We start from the raw sequence: 23,657 nt of genomic DNA, 5'->3' as shown, positions 1-23,657 counted from the left end.
AGGCTCTGTACAATGAATGCATTTTGTTACACAGAGCTCTGATTGTAGAAACTATAAAGCATGTTCTGCCTGAAGTGCCATGCCACTTAAAAAAATCTAGAATAAGGTTTCATTTCAATTCAGAAGGAGAAACCATGTCTGTAGGATCTGAACTCCAGTGCTGCATACTTATTTGAAATTATTGGCTTTGTATACACATTTTATAGCATGGTTTTGAACTAGTAAAACCATATGTTTCTTTTCTTGCAAATTGTAGGTGACTGTAGAGAACTTTCTTAGAGTATTGACTGGAAGATTGCCACCCAGTACCCCAAGACTGAAAAGACTCCTTTCTGATGACAGAAGCAATGTTCTTATCTACATGACAGGTACATTTGTGTTCAGCAAAGCAACTGGAATACGCAGTTCAGTTTTGGGCACCAATTCGCAAAAAAGAACATTGGGGAACTGGAGAAAGTACAGAGAAGGGCAACCAAACTGATACGAGGCATGGAGGAGCTCGGCTATGAGGGAAGATTAGAGGAACTGAATTTATTCTCTCTCGGGAAGAGGAGATTAGGGGGGATATGATCAACATGTATAATACATAAGGGGGATATGATCTCCATGTATAATACATAAGGGGGATATGATCTCCACGTATAATACATAAGGGGGGATATGATCACCACGTATAATACATAAGGGGGGATATGATCACCACGTATAATACATAAGGGGGATATGATCTCCATGTATAATACATAAGGGGGATATGATCTCCATGTATAATACATAAGGGGGGATATGATCACCACGTATAATACATAAGGGGGGATATGATCACCACGTATAATACATAAGGGGGATATGATCTCCATGTATAATACATAAGGGGGATATGATCTCCATGTATAATACATAAGGGGGGATATGATCACCACGTATAATACATAAGGGGGGATATGATCACCACGTATAATACATAAGGGGGATATGATCTCCATGTATAATACATAAGGGGGATATGATCTCCATGTATAATACATAAGGGGGGATATGATCTCCATGTATAATACATAAGGGGGCATATGATCTCCATGTATAATACATAAGGGGGGATATGATCTCCATGTATAATACATAAGGGGGGATATGAACACCATGTATAATACATAAGGGGGGATATGATCTCCATGTATAATACATAAGGGGGGGCATGATCTCCATGTATAATACATAAGGGGGGTATGATCTCCATTTATAATACATAAGGGGGGGATATGATCTCCATGTATAATACATAAGGGGGGTATGATCTCCATGTATAATACATAAGGGGGGGTATGATCTCCATTTATAATACATAAGGGGGGGATATGATCTCCATGTATAATACATATGGGGGTATATGATCTCCATGTATAATACATAAGGGGGGATATGATCTCCATGTATAATACATAAGGGGGGATATGATCTCCATGTATAATACATAAGGGGGGGATATGATCTCCATGTATAATACATAAGGGGGGGATATGATCTCCATGTATAATACATAAGGGGGGATATGATCTCCATGTAGAATACATAAGGGGGATATGATCTCCATGTATAATACATAAGGGGGGATATGATCTCCATGTATAATACATAAGGGGGGATATGATCTCCATGTATAATACATAAGGGGGGTTAGGATCTCCATGTATAATACATAAGGGGGGATATGATCTCCATGTATAATACATAAGGGGGGATATGATCTCCATGTATAATACATAAGGGGGGGTATGATCTCCATGTATGAATACATCAGTGGTTCATATAGTGAACTCGGTGTAGCGTTACTCACCCTGAGGTCATCACAGAGGACAAGGGGGCGCTCTTTACGTCTGGAGGAAAATAAATTTAATCTCCAAACACGGAAAGATTTCTTCACAGTGAGCGCTGTGAAAATGTGGAATGTGCCAGGATTCTTTCTTGGATACACAGAATATAACTGGATACTAACATTTATAGGTAAAGTTGATCCAGGGAATATCCGATTGCCTCTCGGGGGATCAGGAAGGAATTTTTTTTCCCATGCAGGAGCAAATTGGATCATGCTTTGCTGGGTTTTTTGCCTTCCTCTGATCCTAACTGTGGGTATAGGATTATAACTTTTTTAATGGTTGAACTGGATGGACATTTGTCTTTTTTCAGCCAGACTAACTATATAACTGTATTTTGCCTTGTTTGGGGATTCTCTGTAGGGACATATGGGGTATGCTCTGCAGATATTCTACATTGGGTTATATAGGACATGCTCTCCAGAGGTTCAGCGGATCTGAGAAGTTCAAATCTCAGAGATCAATATTCTCCTGACTAATCAGGAGAGGAACATATAATAGTGAGACTTCAAAGGTGGATGATCTCTCAAAGAAGTATTGAACATACAGCGGTAATAAAATACAGTGCTTTATTCATATCAAAATAATTATTGGCAATTCTTAAAAAAAAAAAAAAGGTAACATTCACCTTCACATCATGAAAAAAAAAAAATGCAGAAGATTGTACATAACATACAGAACATGTAATCTGGTAGAACACATCCCTTAGGAGCCCCTCCACAACATAATATATCCAAAAGACCACCAGGGGACTAATACTGAAAATTTTAAAATATGATGTTCACAGAGATACACTGTGGGTGGGTTTCCCTCTCAACGCGTTTCGCCTAAATGCTTCTTCAGGAGTGGGGTTTTCATGAATATGCTTTATTCAGATGGATTCTACCATATACAGACATGGGAACCACGTGAAGCTCCAAACAAACAAAACATCCACTCCAGGTATCCCAGTGTGGCTAGAGGGTGAAAGTGTTGAAGTGCAATTCAACTTTCTTACAGAATGTCTGCATCTAACGCCCTGGGTAATTCCTGTAGGTCTAGCTCAAATCCAAATGATTTTGTAAGGGATAGAAAACCCATAAGGGATAGGATAAGTTTTGCCTCGGGGTATCTTCATACTAGGAGGAATGGAACATGTCAAGAAATATAGCCCCAGTATCTAACATAGCTGTACTGCTTGACGTGTTTTTATTCCTAGCTGCATTAGCTTTCTTTTTAAGCTTTCTTTCCTTTTTTCACCTGGTTATCCAGCCAATAAATCTGTTTTTGTTCAACAGAATAAGCTCTCCTGCAAATGATTAAGTTAAGAGCGTTGAGACAAACCATTTACGACTAACGGGTACTTACAATGATCAGTTTTCATTTATTCATGTAAAACCTTTTATTCCAAAAGAAAAAAAAACTGTCGCTGTAACTGCTTGTGTAGCTGTAGTTTGAGCTGGAATTTGTCTTCAATTAGTTAGTGTATCTAATTCTTCTAGTCCATTTAACACTCTCCACTTCCCAGGGTAGATTGTCTCCCTTCCTTAAAACTCCTGATTACCTTGTGATGTGTACAGCACATTTCACATGCTTTAAGGAAAGTTGTGAGCGCTATGGATAAAATAAAGTAGCCAAGCATCAAAAAAAGGATACCAAAAAACCTTGCAAAAACATAGAATATAAAGGATGCGGCGCTATATCACAACTATAATTATGCAAAAACGTCCAAGATATCAATATATAGTGATTAGGTGACTAATGTGATCACAAACATTATGTCACAGGCAGAGTAACATGCAGTGCAAAATAAACAGTCTTAGTGACAATCTCTCTCCTTCAAAGTGCTTCTTCCACGCGGTGAAAGTGAGAAGGGTAAGGCTGTGCACTCACCAGATGCACAGTGTAACTGCGCATTTAGAGATGAAATTTCTCTACTGGATCCACTGGTAGCTCCTAAAGGTCAGGTCAGGCCAGATATTCCTCCCCCCGCTGGATGTTGCTGACAATCCACGGTCTCCCTTTTGGGTGGCTCTATAGGTGATAAGTGACTCACCAAGGGCCACAAAGAAAGGAGACCAATAGCGTGATACCGTTTTAAAAAATGGATTTTATTTCCATACAGTATAGCATAGGTAAAGGAATCAAAAAACACTGACCATGAGGTGAATTAAAAGATGGCCGCCGGGACCTCCATGGTTCTGGCGGCAGAGAGATAATGACGCTGTAGCTCCCCTGACGCGTTTCGTGCTAATCGCACATCATCAAAGGGGATAAGCTTATATTCTAAGCACATTTCACATGCTCACCCACCTAGCGGATCCAACGTTGTCCAGCTGGGATCCTTTTCTTTCCTGGCAGCACTCAGTCCTGCACCGCCATGTTTTGCTGTGATGTCGCATTTGGCTGCCAGCTGTTCCAACTTCAGCCAGCATGCCTCACGATGACACACCGATAGGCCTGCCCCCTCCTCCTCCTTTCCTGAATGAAAGACTAAGGGAGCACAGTGCATGTCATTCGCCTAGGCCAGGGGTCTGCAACCTTTAAGACATAAAGAGCCACTTGGACCCGTTTCCGAGAGGGAAAAAAAGACTGGGAGCCGCAAAACCATTGCAACATTTAAAACAAATCCGACACTGCATATATTGCAAAAAACGCTCTGGTCATGAAGGGGGTTTAAGGGCCCAGTAAGCAAAGGGTTAATCAGGGCCACAGTGTATCGTCATAATCACAATCATAGCCTTAGGTCAGTGGTGGGCAACCTTTTTTTTCGACTGAGCCAAATCTCGCCAAAACCACGATTGAAATTAATTTTGAGAGAAACATTTTTAAAACTGAAAATACATCCCCCATATAGTAATTCATCCCCCATATAGTAATTCATCCCCCATAGTAATTCATCCCCCCTATAGTAATTCATCCCCCATATAGTAATTCATCCCCCCTATAGTAATTCATCCCCCCTATAGTAATTCATCCCCCATATAGTAATTCATCCCCCATATAGTAATTCATCCCCCGTAGTAATTCATCCCCCCTATAGTAATTCATCCCCCCTATAGTAATTCATCCCCCATATAGTAATTCATCCCCCCTATAGTAATTCATCCCCCATAGTAATTCATCCCCCATATTGTGTGAATTCACTTACCTTTGCTCCGCGCGTTCCTCTCGCTGGGTTCCCGCGCCGTTCTGGTCTTCAGGGCGGACTGTGAGAGGAGAGGAGTTCGTCACGCTGCCCCGCCTACATCCGGGCTGCTCCGCCTGCATCCTGACAGCCAATGTTTGCCAGCGGGCGCCCGGCACACAGAAGATCTGCATTAAAAGAGCCGCGGCTTGCCGACCCTATTGCCTGTCACCTGGTGGGCAGTGTGCTCCGGAGCCGCAGGAAAGGTGAAAAAGAGCCGCATGCGGCTCCGGAGCCGCGGGTTGCCGACACCCGGCCTAGGCAAATGACGAGCAAGGAAGGCAGGGCCAGGCTAATAAAAAAGAAAAGAAAGCTTGCTATTCATGTAGAGGACTGGAGGAAGGGTGGAGCAGGGGGACAAAGTTTTGGAGGGTGAAGATCTGCTTTAACCATGTTGCTTTCCAAAGGTGCCCCCTGTGCTCCTTTATCCAGAGTGGGGGCACTCTAATACAGGAGGTGTGTTACCAGCCAGATCACCAGGGGAAAATTGAGGGGAAAAAAGCCTAAGGGCCAATTCACACTTTTTTTTCTGCATCCAGAATGCGCAGAAAGTAGGTTATATGGTTGTCAATGTCATAGTTCACATCAGAGCTTGCAGTTCAAGTGCGTTCTGGATGCAGAAAAAAAAAGTAAAACAGGCTGCATTTTTCCTGCACAGAACTGTACTGGAATGTGGTAAAACGCACTGGAACGCACCAGAACCTCACTGGAACCCACATGTCACTATTACATTGAAGAAAAAGAGAGGGGAAAAAAATTAACTGAAACGCACCGGAACGTGCCAAAGCGTGCAGAAACTCATCCGGACTGCGTTTCTATAGTGTGAACCAACCCTTTTGGTTTGGAATTTAATACCGCTTTAAGCAGTAGGCAGCATGTCTCTGAGCATTTATCATCTTATATGTACCAAGCTCAAGTTGTTTACCTGTCACCATCCAAGAAAAGTAAAGGTGGGTTTAGTTACAGTGTGTGACAGCATGAAACCTTCTATCCTGCTGTTTAACTCTCACAAAGTACAAAAGGGGATTAGATTAAACTCTGAATAAAGCTAAAACCCCTTTAAATGCTGCAGCTGCCTGTGATATTAGATTAACTGGCTCCTGGAGTCTGCAATCATTTCTCCTCCTGTATACCACACCAACAATTTTGAGCACCACTTATTAGTGTATACCAGTGTTTCTCAGCCTTTTTTCAATCAAGACACCCTTTAAAATTATGGACAGTCTTGAGGCACCCCATTCTAAAATGTGAAAAGCTATTCTAATAGTTTTATATAACGCAGCAACATCCACACATGTGGGACACCCAATGTTAGGCAATTTATTCTTCCAGAGCAAACACACCTTTGCACACTGGTACTGACTATTATTCCAATGTTTCTCTTCCCCCAGACAGCTGACATTCTCCTTATCAACTGATGATGTCATTGGTTGTCAGGACACTGGAAGCTAGAAGGTCGTAAATGGTGCGCAATGAAAACATGCGACTTTGTGTAACTAAAAAGCAGGCTTGTTCCACCCAGTGGCTTGTATACATGTTTTGGGCAATTTTTAGACATTTTGCCAAGGCACCCCTGAAGAAACCTCAAGGCACCCTGGTTGAGAAAGGCTGGTGTATACTAAAACATGCAATTACCATAGAGATCACAGACTTGGCCAAATGGAACCACTTTGCTTCATTTGCCTGTATAAACCCGTGTGTTGTCACCAAACTCCTCTGCAGTACACAGAGTCATGGATGCTAAAAGCAGGGCTTAAAATTTCAAGTCCTGAGCTACTAGCCAGGCCTTAGAGTTACTCGCCACCAACAAACACACACACAGACACCTGTACACACACACAGACATGTACATATATACACACACACAGAAATATGTACACACATGCACAGACACATGTATACACACACAGGCACGTACAGACACGCATACACACAGATACATGTGCATACACAGAAATACACATGCACAGACATATGTACATACACATAGACACATGTATATACAGTGGGGATCAAAAGTTTGGGCACCCCAGCTAAAAATTTGTATTAATGTGCATAAAGAAGCCAAGGAAAGATGGAAAAATCTCCAAAAGGCATCAAATTACAGATTAGACATTCTTATAATATGTCAACAAAAGTTAGATTTTTTTCATCATTTACACTTTCAAAATAACAGAAAACAAAAAAATGGCGTCTGCAAAAGTTTGGGCACCCTGCAGAATTTATAGCATGCACTGCCCCCTTTGCAAAGCTGAGACCTGCCAGTGTCATGGATTGTTCTCAATCATCGTCTGGGAAGACCAGGTTATGTCAATCTCAAAGGTTTTAAATGCCCAGACTCATCTGACCTTGCCCCAACAATCAGCACCATGGGTTCTTCTAAGCAGTTGTCTAGAAAACTGAAACTGAAAATAGTTGACACTCACAAAGCTGGAGAAGGCTATAAGAAGATAGCAAAGTGTTTTCAGATGTCAATATCCTCTGTTCGGAATGTAATTAAGAAATGGCAGTCATCAAGAACAGTGGAAGTTAAAGCAAGATCTGGAAGACCAAGAAAAATATCAGACAGTACAGCTCACAGGATTGTGAGAAAAACAATTCAAAACCCACGTTTGACTGCACGATCTCTCCAGAAAGATCTGGCAGACACTGGAGTTGTGGTACACTATTCCACTATAAAGAGATACTTGTACAAATATGGTCTTCATGGAAGAGTCACCAGAAGAAAACCTCTTCTACGTCCCCACCACAAAAATCATCATTTGAACTTTGCAAATGAACATAGAGACAAGCCTGATGCATTTTGGAAACAAGTTCTGTGGACAGATGAGGTTAAAATTTAACTTTTTGGCCAGAATGAGCAAAGGTACGTTTGGAGAAGAAGGGGCACAGAATTTAATGACAAGAACCTCTGTCCAACTGTTAAGCATGGGGTTGGATCAATCATGCTTTGGGGTTGTGTTGCAGCCAGTGGCACAGGGAACATCTCACGAGTAGAAGGAAAAATAGATTCAATAAAATTTCAGCAAATTTTGGATGGTAACTTGATGCCATCTGTGAAAAAGCTGAAGTTAAAGAGAGGATGGCTTCTACAAATGGATAATGATCCTAAACACACCTCGAAATCCACGGGGGATTACATCAAGAGGCGTAAACTGAAGGTTTTGCCATGGCCTTCACAATCTCCTGACCTCAACATAATTGAAAATCTATGGATAGACCTTAAAAGAGCAGTGCGTGACAGACAGCCCAGAAATCTCAAAGAACTGGAAGCCTTTTGTAATGAAGAATGGGCAAAGATACCTCAAACAAGAATTGAAAGACTCTTGACTGGCTACAAAAAGCGTTTACAAGCTGTGATATTTGCAAAGGGGGCAGTACAAGATATTAACTCTGCAGGGTGCCCAAACTTTTGCAGACGCCATTTTTTTGTTTTCTGTTATTTTGAAAGTGTAAATAATGGAAATAAAATCTAACTTTTGTTGACATATTATAAGAATGTCTAATCTGTAATTTGATGCATTTTGGAGATTTTTCCATCTTTCCTTGGCTTCTTTATGCACATTAATACAAATTTTTAGATGGGGTGCCCAAACTTTCGATCCCCACTGTACATACACAGACACATGTACACACAGACACATGTACACACATGCACACAAACACACAGACACATGTACACACACACATACATGTACATACATGCAGACACATGTACATGCATACGCAGACACACACATACACGTACACCCCCCCCCCCCCAAAAACGTTGCAGTACTTCGTTGTTCACGCACAGATCCGGGTACTGCACTCTAGAGGGAGGCAGAGAGCACAGCACACACTCCTTGCTTTGCTTTCACTGCACTCAGCTATTGATCAGTCTGACGGCTCCCAGTGCCACTGACAGATCCGGCCTGAGCTCCGAGCCAGCTCAGCAAGACGGCCCTGGGGGACACACTCGCCCCCACCATAATTTCCACTCGCCATTGGTGAGCAGGCAAGTGGAAATTTCAAGCCCTGCTAAAAGCATTCCTTCATCTCTCCCAGGTCACGGAGGAAACGGCTTCTTAAAATTCCAAGATTCAGAAGAGATCACCAACGTGGAGCTCGCAGATGCCTTTGAACAGATGTGGCAAAAGAGGAGGTAATAAAATAGTTAAATTCTAGATAAAAACAGAAGCTTACCTGTGCATTACTCTGTGTCTCAGAAAGCAGCATCCGGAGAGAAGCTTTATTAAAACTTAATCTTTTATTCAATAACTTTTATTACAGATTTCATTTGATGCACAAATAATAAAAAACCTGAACAAAGTGTGTGATAATGAAAGGTCTCCTCTTCCACATAAAACACATTGTTATTTATTGGCTCTTTTATGCTTGGTGCACACCATTCTCCAAAAATAAATTTATATATACTTAGAGAAAGTTTGTTTGTTTGTTTTCAGTTAATGCATATTTCTTTTGTATGGAAAGCTTATTCAGTTTTTGGAAGTTTACAGTGAAATGACAAGGTATATGACAAATAATCATCAGAACAAATTCAAGGTACATACAGTTGCAAGAAAAAGTATGTGAACCCCTTGGGATTACGTGGAGTTTTGCATGAATTGGGCATAAAATGTGCTCTGAACGTCATCTAAGTCACAACAGTAGAACACAGTCTGCTGAACATAATACTACACAAACATTAGATGTTGCCATGGTTTAATTGCACATAACATGTAAACATTCACAGTGCAGGGAGGAAAAAGTATGTGAATCTTTGGACTTAATAACTGGTTGACCCTCCTTTGGCAGCAATAACCTCAACCAAACGTTTCCTGTAGTTGCAGATCAGACCTGCACAACGATCTGGAGTCATTTTGGACCACTCCTCTTCACAAAACTGTTTTAGTGTAGCAATATTCTTGGGATGTCTGGTGCGAATCGCTCTCTTAAGGTCATGCCACAGCATTTCAATCGGGTTGAGGTCAGGACTCTGACTGGGCCACTCCAGAAGGCGTATTCTGTGCTGTTGCAGCCATTGTTTTGTTGAATTACTTGTATGCTTTGGGTCATTGTCCTGTTGCATCACCCATCCTCTGCGGAGCTTCAGTTGGCGGACAGATGGTCGTATGTTTTCCTGCAAAATGTCTTGATAAACTCTGGAATTCATTTTCCCATCAATGACAACAATCCGTCCAGTCCCTGAGGCAGCAAAACAGCACCAAACCATGATGCTCCCTCCGCCATGTTTTACAGTGGGGATGAGGTTTTGAAGTTGGTGTGCTGTGCCTTTTTTTCTCCACACAGTGTTGTGTGTTCTTCCCAAACAACTCAATCTTGGTTTCATCTGTCCACAGTATATTTTGCCAGTAGTGCTGTGGAACATCCAGGTGCTCTTTTGCAAACTTCAAACGTGCTGCAATATTCTTTTTGGTCAGCAATGGCTTCCTCCGTGGTGTCCTCCCATGTACTCCATTCGTGTTTAATGTTTTCCTTATTGTAGATGTGTCAACAAAAATGTTAGCATGTGCCAGAGATTTCTGTAGGTCTTTAGCTGACACTCTGGGATTCTTCTTTACCTCATGCAGCATTCTGCGCTATGCTCTTGCAGTCATTTTTACAGGACGACCACGTCTAGGGAGAGTAGCAACAGTGCTAAACGTTCTCCATTTGTAGACAGTCTGTCTTACCATGGACACATGAACATCAAGGCTTTTGGAGATACTTTTGTAACCCTTTCCAGCTTCATGCAAGTCAACAATTCTTGATCGTAGGTCTTCTGAGAGCTCTTTTCTGCGAGGCATGGTTCACATCAGACAGTGCTTCTTGAAACCAGTAAACCCAAAACAGGTGTGTGTTTTTTAAGGGCAGGACAGCTGTCAGCAACACATCCAATATCATCACACTGATTGGAGTCAAGGTTGGCTCACTCCTGGCTCCAATTAGCTCTGGGAGAAGTCATTAAGCTAGGACCTCACATACTTTTTCCTCCCTGCACTGTGAATGTTTACATGTTATGCGCAATTAAACCATGGCAACATCTAATGTTTGTGTAGTATTATGTTGAGCAGACTGTGTTCTTCTATTGTTGTGACTTAGATGACGTTCAGAGCACATTTTCTCCCAATTCATGCAAAACTCCACGTAATCCCAAGGGGTTCACATACTTTTTCTTGCAACTGTACGTATAGTACATAGTTAGGGATTCATCTGAGATATGACAGTTCACCTTTAGTACATATTCTAAAGGTATTTAGGGTCAAACATGTAACATATTCCAGCTCCTGTAGTTTCTCTCTGTTTCCCCCTCTGTGACAGCTCTGTTACAATAAAAAAGAAACATGACCTTACCCCTGAGGTAGCTCTCTTTGGACTTGGCCTTCAGACATGGCCATCAGTACTGATCTGACACATATTCTCATTGCAGCATGTCTTTCTCTATAGCAAAAATTTGGAAAAGCCCCCAAACCCCCTCACTACATTCAGTTATAGCCAACTTGAATGAAAATTGCCTGATGGAATTTCTCTTTGCAAAAGCTCATCAGTCTCAGCTGAAATTTTTCCGCTACTGGCCAATTTGGCTTAATGATACTAGATCACACCAATTACAATGAACCCATTCCCCCTCCTTTATCCATTTTTCATCATGCTCGCGGTCTTCTCTTGGTCAAACCCCAATAGAGAGCCACTCTCCGCTACCATTACCGTACGGTATCCCCACTAAGAACAGCACTTTATACCCACAGGTATCTACTGTGCCTTTTCCCACATCTCTCCTTATCAAGCTAGTGCCTCATCTTTCGCTTTCTAGCCTAACTTATCTTCCCTTTTCTCTTCCTTATTTCTCTACAGTATGTCTGATAGGACACTGGGATTGGCTTTTCCCCTACACAGGGATGACTCAATCCGATAGTGAATCTACATTGTTCATGGCAAGAATATTATTAACCATTAAATGTATGTTAATATAGCAAAAGATTTGGAACATGTAATGTCTTCCTGTGTATGGTCTATGGAAGGTAGTGGAGGTCATACCCTCTCACCTTCCACTGTCTATGCTCATGTTCAAAACCAGTATACTCTTTGATGTAATGTTTGTTGCTCATGCAAAATCTTCAATAAAACCAAAGTTATAAAGAAGAAACATAGCTGTACTGGGCTCTTCCCTCACAGCCGTGTCATTCATTCCGTTTCCTGTGAATGAATGCCTACAAGTACCATCATCTTTTGCAGCTGATGGCTTGTAGTTCTCAATGGACTGTGAGGGCTCTGGTGAGCGCTCTTGTAGTCCATTGATTCTTCCTGCCATTCAGTATCTAACTGCCCGTACGAGGTTTGGACAGACAACTTCCTGCCAAAAAGGAACAGTCAACCTTGCCTCCACCACCTCTCTTGCCATCCCATCTCTGACAGCTAGTTAACCATTTGCCGCCCGCCCTATGGCCGAATGGCGGGCGGCAAATGTCATCAGCGTTCCGGGTGGACGCCATATGGCATCCTCCCGCACATGCGCAGATTGCGCTCCTGCAGAGCGGCGCAGCGGCAAGATCTGTCACCGGCCGTGTGCCACGGACACGGCCGATGACAGATCTGAGTATCGGCCCCGTTGCCAGTACCATGAGACCTGCTGTGACCAATCACAGCAGGTCACATGACAGTTGTATACAATGGATGGCTTCATTCATGCCATCCATTGTATACTAGTGTCTAGCTGTGAATGGTCACAGCTAATCACATGCACATGTCATGTGATTAGCTGTGGCCAAATCACAGCTAAGCAAAAAAAAAAAAACCCCTGAATGAATCGATGTCATTCAGGTAAATGCTTGCCTATAGCAAAGTAATTCTTTGCTATAAGCAAATTGTGTAAAAAAAAATACTGATCACTTCCCCAAAGTAGTACAATGTTACTATGGTAACATTGTACTACTTTGGTGATAGTGAAATATGAAAACAAATCTTAAAAAAAAGAAAATAAATGTAATAAAAAATAATAAAGAAAATATATATATAATTTTTTTTTTTTCATACTGTCACCAGTCAGTGTCCCCGATCACCGCCATGCCAGTTATATGATGACGCTGTACTGCACTGGTGACAATATGTAAAAAAAAAATGGTAACACTAATTTTTTTAATTTTTTAATTTTCCAAAAAATGATGACAAACAAATTACAACTTCAAAAAACTCGCCATGCCTCTTATGAAGTACGTCGGACTGTCTACTTTGCAAAAAGGGGTCATTTGGGGGATATCTGTACTGTTCTGACATTCTTGGACCTCAAGAAATTAGACTGGCCGTCAGTACTTCAGGACTGATCAATATTCAGATCTATACCATAGTTTGTGATCTCTATAACTTTCCTACAAACTAAATAAAACATCCTAATTTGGGTTATTTTCACCAAAGACATGTAGCAGAATACATCTCGGCCTAAATTTCTGAAGAACAATTATTTATTTGCAAACTTTTATAACAGAAACAATGAAAAACTTTTTTTTTTTTCAAAATTTTTGGTCTTTTTTTGTTAATTTAGCAAAAAATAAAAACCCCAGCAGTGATTAAATACCACCAAAAGAAAGCTCTAGTTGTGTGAAAAAAATGATAAAATTTTAGTTTGGGTACAATGTTGTATGACCGCGCAATTGTCATTCAAAATGTGAGAGCGCTGAAACCTGAAAACTGGCCTGGGCAGGAAGGTGTAAAATTGCCCGGTATTGAATTGGTTATACATGGATCTGAGTACAGACCTCCTTTTTCGCTTAGCTAGTTATGATTTTTCTTTTTTACTATTAGCTGTGTCTCTTTCCAGTTTTTGGTACTTTGAAAGGCATTTCGATTCTTCTCTATGTCTTGGAACCATTCACACAGCATCATTTTGTTGTGGTGTAAAAAAACTGCTTGCATCAGTTTGCATGTGTTTCCTGTTGAATGCTATGATAGGAAGTCCTTGGATCCCCTGGGATGTGCTAAAAGCAACTTGTAAATTTTGACTGGTGATTACAGTTATGTATGCTCTCACACATACTGAATTGATGCTTCTCGTCAGACACATATGAAGCATTTCAGAAAGCTCGGCGACTCAGAGATCACAGCATGCATCGTTCATCCCTCTGCAAAGACCCATTAATGTAAATAGACCTTAGATTGGTGGTTACTTTTCTGGAAAATTGAAAGATCAGTTGGGTATTCCATATTTTAAAATCTAATACAGCCACAACAATACAATATTGCATCCTTTAGTTTTATAATAGGCCGCGTTCTCTGGCACCAGCTGAACTATTGGCCCTCACTCTGTAGAACACTGGGAAATTAGGCAAGTTTCCAGTCCGTCTTGCTGAGAATGTCTGAGGGTATTTGGATTTTGCTCTGAGTATTTGTCACAGTCATCTGAATCTGTTGAAGCAAGGACATTAATTTTTCATGTAAATATGTTTCTTCTGGATTATAATCTATCGATCACAGCATATTTCATATATTACAAATCCGCCACACTGTAGCTGCTCGCTTTGGACTAATTAATGTGCCTTTAAAGGTTTCTGAGTTTGAAAAATTGCTTTCCCAACTGGAACATTCAAAACTTACCTCTACATATTACTGTTCATTGCTTTACTCCAGAACCAAATGCCTTAGATTACCTGAATCTCATTGGAGGAGAGATGTGCTTGATTTACTGGAGGTAGCGCGGCAGGAAATCCTGCATTTACAGACTTCTATGGTTATCTCTGCTGGGGATAAAGTTAGGCAGATGAAATTCCTGCACCGCTCCTATTACACTCAGTATATTCTCCCATCTCCCTCTTGTTCTAAATTAGGGGTGTCCAACCTTTTAGGTAAAGATTAAGCACATTTAACACTTCCGTGCTATATATATTCAAAGGTCACATAAAAGTAGCAACAAAAAAAGCAGCCAGCATAGTATCGCAGGTATCAATACATAAAGCATATAAAACAGAAAAGGTATGGCGCTATAATTAAAAAAACTAAAACTAAACATGAAATAAAAAATAAAAAGTCCAGTAATTTGCAAAAAAAATAAAAAATATAAAAGTCTCATGACAAATATAAATTCAAAAAGTTAAAAAAAAAAAAAAAAAAAAAGGAGTCCACCATCACCAGCACCTCAAGAAATACTGCTTCTTACCAGACTGGAATGACCACACAATTAAGTGCCAATCAAGAAAAGCGAGGTGCGGATATAAAATTAGTGTCTGAGTTTGTCATCCTAATTTGATATCTGCACTACGCTTTTCTTGACCGGCGCTTAATTGTGTGGTCATTCCAGTCTGGTAAGAAGCAGTATTACTTGAGGTGCTGGTGATGGTGGACTCCCATGGCGTTTTTTTTTTTTTTTACTTTTTGAATTTATATTTGTCATGAGAGACTTTTTTATATTTTTTCTGCAAATTGGACTTTTTTACTTTTTTTGTTTCATGTTTAATTTTAGTTTTTTAATTATAGCGCCGTACCTTTTCTGTTTTAAATGATTAAGCACATATTTGTGTGAAACTCGTTTACTGTTCTCTGTCCTGTGTAGGAGCTGTTATGTTTTGTATTGCTTGGGAAGACTTCAATAAAGGATTTTAATTCTGCAACGCCATTGACAGTGCGGCCAACCTACTTCTTTCTGAACCGGTGTCCAACCTTTTGACTTTCCTGGCACACATTGGAAGAAGAGGAATTGTCTTGGACCACACACATAAAATACACCAAGAAAAAGGATAGCTGATGAGCAGAAAAAGTCAGGCAGATCACAAGTTAACAATCACTGATATAGATATTGTACCTATCTGAGTAAAAAAAAACTTCATTTTTTGTCACCTTTTTATGATAAGTAAAAGAGGACAACATAAAACTAGAGAGATATTTGGGACTGTTTTTGATAAGCTAACACATCAATATCTGGTTTGATGGGTGGAGCAATTCTCAATGTGCTCATCAGATATTTTGGTTCTAATTTTGCCCTTCGCGTGCTGCGTCCTTGAAAATAGTTGCTAACAAATATAGGTTTTGCTGAAAACTGATGACGTGATTAACCACTTGCCGACCGCGCATAGCCGAATGACGGCTTCACCGCCGCCGGCCAGTTCTGAGTGGACGTCATATGACGTCCTCCCAGAACGCGCTCTCCTGGGGCGCGCACCCGGCGATCTCCGTGATCGCTGTGTCCTACGGACACAGCTGATCACGAGATGTGGTGAAAGGCCGATCCCACCGGCCTTTTACCACGTGATCAGCGGTGTCCAATGACACGCTGATCACAGGAAAATGCAAGTGCCGGTTCTCGGCTGCACTTTCCTCACGCTGTCAGATCGTGAGGAAAGTACTGCCGAGAACCGGCAGTTGTCAGAGCGGGGATCGGCACCGATCATCAGGGCACTGATGATCAGTGCCCTGATGATCGGTGCCCAGCAGTGACCCCCGCAAGTTCCGATCAGCTGTGCGCCCACTAGCCCCGCCCACCCATTCCCAGCAGTGCCCCCACCTGTGCCCAGCAGTGCCCCCACCTGTGCCCAGCAGTGCCCCCACCTGTGCCACTCTGCAGTGCCACCTACCTGTGCCCAGCAGTGCCACCTACATGTGCCCAGCAGTGCCACCCACCAGCGCCACCCACCTGTGCCCACCAGTGCCACCCACCTGTGCCCACCAGTGCCACCCACCTGTGCCCACCCACCAGTGCTGTCCACCAGTGCCACCCACCAGTGCCACCCACCAGTGCTGCCAGTCAGTGCCACCAGTCAGTGCCCAGGGGTTGTGCCAGTCAGTGCCGCCAGTCAGTGCCCAGAAGTGATGCCAGTCAGTGCCGTCTATCAGTACCCATCATCAGTGTCACCTATCAGTGCCGCCTATCAGTGCTGCATATCAGTGCCGCCTATCCGTGACCCCTAATTAGTGCTGTCTATCAGTGCCGCCTATCCGTGCCACCTCATTAGTACTGCCTATCAGTGCCCTTTAGTGCTGCCTATCAGTGCCCATCAGTGCCGCCTATCAGTGCCCATCAGTGCCGCCTCATCAACGCAAATCAGTGAAGGAGAAAAAATACCTGTTTGAAAAATTTTATAAAAGAAACAAATAAACTTTTTTTTTTTTTTCAAATTTTTTGCACTTTTTTTAATTTATAGTGCAAAAAGTAAAGCGCCCAGTGGCGATTAAATACCACCAAAAGAAAGCTCTATTTGTGAGAAAAAAATGATCAAAATTTCATATGGGTACAATGTTGCATGACCGCGCAATTGTCAATCAAAGTGCGGCGGGGCTGAAAGCTGAAAATTGGCCTGGTAAGGAAGGGGGTATAAGTGCCTGGTAGGCAAGTGGTTAAGGTGTGATCATGAAGAGTGGGAGATTTTTCTTTGGGGAGATAAAATTTATAAAAGTCCAGTAAACAGTCACTGTCATATTTTTCATCAGCCACATGTATTTGCTAAGGGTAAATGCATTTTTATAAAAATTAAAGAAAAAAAAAACAACATTTTTAAGTAAGTTTAGGATTTTGTGTTGGGCCTCATTCATAGCTGTGTTGCGATGCATGCGGTCCATTGGCCACAAGGTTGGATGCCCCTGTTTGAAATGTTCTTGTACTGTAGGTACATTTTATATGATCTGGGGATGCCAACTCATATGTACCTTTTGGTATGAAGTTGCTAATTTTATCAGTTTCAATACCTAGTTTAATTATTAATATTTGTAACCCCTTGGATTGCTTATTTGGACATGTACTGGAGGATAATCTTAACAGCAGGAAACTCCTTTTATATCTTCTGCTCTTTTATGTCAAGAAACTGATAATGATGCCATGGAAATCTCGTTCCCCTTGCCACTTAATCTCAATTGCTCAATCTTATTAACCAGGCGATTCCCATGTATAAATGAACATATGAGTATACGTATATGACACTATACCACCAGAATAATGTTGCGTATCTATATGCTCACTGATCGGGTCCGCCTATCCATTTTTTCAGGTAGACCCGATCAGACCCTCCATTTTCCTTTATAGAGCGGTGGATGTAAATGAACTTGTGTCCTCCAATCTGATCTGATCTGGCAAAAACAAAGGGAATGAGGAAAGAAAAAACAGAGGGCGCACAGGCCTAGTGCATTACTATAAAAAATGTTTAATAAAAAATAAAGTATGTGTTGTACTCACAAACGACAATATAGTCAAGGCACATCATAAAGAACAGCTGGGTTAACACCGCGCTGAGTAACAGTCCGCAATAGGGAGCATAGACATCCAAAAGGCTGACGCATTTCGAGGACTTGCCTCTTCCTCAGAGCTAGGCTAAACATTTTTTATAGTAATGCACTATGTGCGCCCTCTGTTTTTTCTTTCCTCATTCAGTATATTTGGATTCCCCCGGTCTATTTGAGGGCAGCAAGGTGTGCATGTTCCAGGACATTCCTTACGTGGTTGTAGCCTGCATCGAGTCCATCCCCAAGCGCAGGAGCATTTGTGTTTGCTGGTTCTTTGTTAAAAACAAAGGGAAGGGGGATCTATTCCCCTCCGTCTGGCTGGATCGGAGGGCAGTCGGGTGTAAATGGACAGCCGGTCTGTTTACATCCGACTGCCCATAGAGCAGAGCGTCCTGTCATCCACCCGGTCTGCTCAGTTCAGCAGGGGATAAGTGGACAGATCCCCTGCTGAGAAAAACTGATGTGGCCCTTGTGAAAGAGGCCTATTACGCTACTATTGACTATAATGTTGTTTATTATATTTGTGGCTATTGGCTTTATGTGATGATGGAATTGATACTTTGTTAGACTTGTACCCACCGATGTACCTTTCCTCAGGTCTATTGATATGCTGTCTGTATGGACTTAAGTTAATTTGTTTGTACTCTGTATGTGTTTGAGCCGAACTTGTTTATTTTTATGTGTTATAAACCATTAAAAAGTGTACCCCTTTAAACATAAAGAAAAAAGAAAAAAAAGTTTCTTAGGAAGAACTCCTCTGCCTAAGCTAAAACTCAAAGGAGATGTAAATCAGCTCTATGAACAAACAATCGGTCCCCTATTAAAAACAGAGCTTGGATACTGAAATCCTCATTCCTTTGTACAGCAGATGGTTACTCCACACATTTTACAGCTCATTCATAAAATGCATTCCATGGTGTGCAGAGAACTCCATAAGCACATTGTACATTTGTAAAGTGCACCTGTGTTTTGTAAACGTGTGACGCATTTTGTTAATTGTATATCTTTAGTAAGGCCATACAGCTGCTATATAGAGTCCTTCGTGTGCATAGGTTCATCCTACCTCTGTCATACAGAAAAGAAGTGAAAACAATTGAGGGATTTGTGTTTCACCACTCCTCCTCATGTCATAGCTGTCACTGGTGGGTGCTGGGACAGTCGCTCAACATAGTTTAAAGTAGAACTATAGCTTCTCATTAAAAATATATTTGCACTTAAAGTAATTGTAAATGCTTAAATTTTTATTTTAAAATAACAATCATGCCATTCTTTCCTGCCCCGTGCAGTGGTTTTGCTGCTTGCTATGGGGACACTCATGCATGCTCAAGTAAAAGTGATACTCATGAGCTAAAATGTGATATTCTCTCTGTGCAACAATCTTGTAAAAATGTGAGGCTTAGCAAATATATAAAATTGTGATGCTTCAACACTAAACACATACTCAGAATTTGTGTGAAAAAATTAAATTAAAATTATATCTAAATGTGTTGCGCTCCACAATATATCTTAAATCAATTGTAAACATATAACACAAAATAACATAAACGTGAAAAAACTATGTGCTTCAAACAGTGCAAAATCTTGTGCAAAAAAGCATATAAATATATGAAAATACACAATCATGAAATTATTATAAAGTCCACTCTGTGCTTCAAATCTTGCTAGTGCCAATAAAGAGTGTTGCACGGCACTCTTTATTGGCACTAGCAAGATTTGAAGCACAGAGTAGACTTTATAATAATTTCATGACTGTTTATTTTCATATATTTATATGCTTTTTTGCACAAGATATTGCACTGTTTGAAGCACATCGTTTTTTCACGTTTATGTTATTTTGTGTTATATGTTTACAATTGATTTAACCACTTCCCAACCAGCGTTGCATATAAACGGCTGGACGGTGGCAGTGCAGGGTCAGGTGGCCGTTTTATAAACGGCCTCCCCGCACCCTGCTTGTGCGCGCTCCCTGGGAGCGCGCAGCACCGCGATCCGGTGCCCGCTGTGTCCTCCGGACACGTTGAAACACAGATCATCGGACGGGACCTCTGTACGAGGCCAATCCGTGATCACATGCAAAGTAGTAAGCAAGATGTCACTTGTGACATCATTGCTTACTACGTGTGAAATCTGTGAATGATCACAGAGGTCACATGGTACAAGGCTATTCACTACAGTCTTGTACCATGTGACAAGCTGTGACCAATCACAGCTCACTCAGTACTTCTCAATGACTGCAAGAATGCAGACAGAGAGACAGAGAAAAGATTGCTTTTACATCCTATATGGGTGTAAAAGCAATCAGTGTAAAAAAAAAAAAAAATCATCACCCCCCACAAGTAGTACAGTGTCACCATGGTAGGGTGACAGTATGTTAAAAAAAAAAAATAATAATATAAAAATGTAAAAAAAAAGTTTAAAAATTATAATTTTTGGTTATAAACTAATTTGGATTTTTTTTTTACTAAAAAGATAATGGAATAAATTTTCGCAAAGATTTATGATGAAATATTATTTATTTGCAAAATTTTATAAAAAAAACACTTTTTTTTCAAAATTTTTGGACTTTTTCATTTACATAGCAAAAAAAATAAAAATCCCAGCGGTGAATAAATACCACCAAAATAAAGCTTTATCTGTGTCAAAAAAATGGTAAAAAATTCATTTGGGTACAGTGTTGCATGACCGCGCAATTGTCATTCAAAGTGTGATAGTGCTGAAAGCTGAAAATTGCCCTGGACAGGAAGGGGGTAAAAGTGTCCGAACTGGAAGTGGTTAAGATATATTGTGGGGCGCGACACATTTAGATATAATTTTAATGTAATTTTTTCACTCATGCATGCTCACTTCCGAGCCTCTCTCTGTGTGTCCATTGTGCCCCTGCCCTTCTGTTCCCTCCTCACTGACTGTGATTGACAACAGCGGAAGCCAATGGCTCTTGCTGCTGTGTCTGAGCCAATGAGGAGAGAGAGAGCTGAGAGAGACTCTGCTTCTCATGCACATCGCTGGATCAAGATTGGGCTCAGTTAATTATATAGGTTGCTTGCGGGGAAATCTGCATGAAGTACGATTTTTACCCTAATGCAGAGAATGCATTAAAGTAAAAACCTTCTGTCTTTTTTGAACCACTTTGAATATAATGGTCTCTGTACTTACAAGTTTCTCTTGGTCACTCTGGAAAGTCCCAGAAATGCATGTACATACTTGCTGACCACATCAGTGAAGTCCTCCTAGTACAGATTCCTGGTATGGTTGGACAACGAAGCTGCACTACTTCTGAATTGTCACCCCACATATGCTGTGACTTCTTGCACTACAGTGGGAGGAGAAGATGTCGCAGGGGTGTGATTATCAGCATTGTCATTTCCGATTCACAAACCTGTCCCTTGTCAGTCAGTACCTCGCCACAATACTTCCTGGATTGACAAGCCCTGTCTCTGTTGCTGAAACTGTCCCTGTGAGCTGCAGTGTCTGGGAGGGGAGCGTGTGAGACGCAAAGGATGGTTTAGCTCAGTCAGGGAAAGTAAAGGAAGTTGTTTACTTTGAGGCCTATGCATCACATAGTAATTTTGTATTTGTTGCTTGTTTGGACTGTGATAAAAGAGCTTTTAGATCTACGGTAAAAAATTGTCCATTTATCCTCATTCCCTGGTTAAGTAATTTTGCAAATTAGACCGCTTCTCTGAAACTAGGACAAAGTTCCTATTTTAATTACAGATACGGACATGCTCAAGAGAATATGCAAATAACAGCCCAAATGTATGGTGGGATTCCTTCAAAGGCTGCAGTGACCTTTTCGAGAAGAAGCTTGAGAAACTTTAGTCCTTTTTACATATATGGCCTTCAGCTTTTAGAAAAACAGTGTGTACAGCAAGCTTTAACAAAGTATTTGCAAAGTGTCCAGCAACATTGTTAAGGCTCTTAGACAAACCTTCAGTTTGGGAAGCTTAAACGGGGATCATAATGGGAGTGCTCACTGTTGTTTGGATAAGTTCACCTTTAGTAACATGTGTTACTAAAGGTGAACTTTTTAGAGAGAGATAAGAAGGGTCTCAGGACTAGTATTTAAAGCATAGGGATAACTTTTTATTCGTCACTTACATAGAAATTTAAAATTATCAGCTACAGACATGGTTCCAAACTTTTTCCCTCAAGCAGCTTAGAAAACCATGTGTTGAAAACCAACAAAATGGCCGTGGCGACACTTCCATGCGCCTTGACGTCACTCCTCTAACGCGTTTCGTCACTTCCGGATCCTTTCAGACGAAGTTCGGAAGTGACGAAACGCGTTAGAGGAGTGACGTCAAGACGCGTGACGTCAAGATGCACGTACGTAGACCGGAAGTGTCGCCGCGGCCATTTTGTTGGTTTTCAACACATGGTTTTACAGACATGGTTCCAAACTTTTTCTCTCAAACAGCATAGAAAACCATGCGTCACACGTCTTGACGTCACTCTCTAGCGCGTTTCGTCACTTCCGGACTTCGTCTGAAGGGATCCGGAACTGACGAAACGCGTTAGATGAGTGACATCAAGACGCACGTACGTAGACCGGAAGTGTTGCCGCAGCCATTTTGTTGGTTTTCAACACATGGTTTTCTATGCTGTTTGAGAGAAAAAGTTTGGAACCATGTCTGGAGCTGATAATTTTAAATTTCTATGTAAATGACGAATCAAAAGTTATCCCTATGCTTTGAATACTAGTCCTGAGACCCTTCTTATCTCTCTGAGGACCTTGGAAAAACGTCTTTGAAGAGAATGTGGAGGAATATTTTTCCATAAGTATTATAGAGGGTAATAGTATTTAGTACTACTGTGTGTTGGTTGATGGTACACACTGAATTGCAGTGACCACAGAGTGCTCACAGTTTGTTTTATGTGATTATATGCACTATAAAAAAACAATTTGGATTTGTATATATTTTTATTTTTTTTTAAAAAGTGTATTTTGGTTGCACGGGGTGATTATTCTTATTATTATTAAGGTAATGCACTAGATATTTTTATATTTTTATTTCGAGGTGCGTTTTGGATGGGATAGGAACCAATCCTTTTGGATGAAAAGAGAGGAGATAAAATTTTGGGATATTTGTGGACACTATTTTGGACTTTCTTTTTGGACACTTTTTTGATCAGTGGGACTTTATTGTATATTATATGTTTAAAAATCAATTTATTTATTTCACTTATTATTGTAATTCACAAAGAGATTTTATATGTAATATTGCAATTTCTAGGGAGAAAGTATTGACTTTTTGAGGGTTTAAAAAGTAGAAGGGTATACATTAATTAAATGTTACATGTTACACCCATAATCCCCCTCAATCTCTTGTGACCGCTAGCAAGGGATCTTCTCCCCACGCTAGCTGTCTCAATTTAAAAAAAAAAAATGACAATGTGGGGCTTTGTCTGCCCGGCCAAATTCACAGTATTCTGTGAAT

At 40.9% G+C, this 23,657-nt stretch overlaps 1 protein-coding gene across 1 annotated transcript in view; it reads left to right on the top strand.

Annotated features, from left to right (window-relative positions):
• Positions 1 to 23,657, top strand: part of PIGK (phosphatidylinositol glycan anchor biosynthesis class K) — a 232,176-nt gene that overhangs the window by 38,615 nt on the left and 169,904 nt on the right. Inside the window, exons 5-6 of the mRNA XM_089692185.1 lie at positions 257 to 368; positions 9,088 to 9,184. Coding sequence (XP_089548311.1) covers positions 257 to 368; positions 9,088 to 9,184 — 209 coding nt within the window. The remainder of the gene's footprint in view (positions 1 to 256; positions 369 to 9,087; positions 9,185 to 23,657) is intronic.

The sequence above is a fragment of the Staurois parvus genome, unplaced genomic scaffold (assembly GCF_062004578.1).
Source record: "Staurois parvus isolate SC_StPar_1 unplaced genomic scaffold, SC_StPar_1.0 ptg000578l, whole genome shotgun sequence".
Taxonomy (NCBI): Eukaryota; Metazoa; Chordata; class Amphibia; order Anura; family Ranidae; genus Staurois; species Staurois parvus.
Note: the sequence above shows the minus strand (reverse complement) of the source record. Positions and strands in the feature narration are given on the sequence as shown.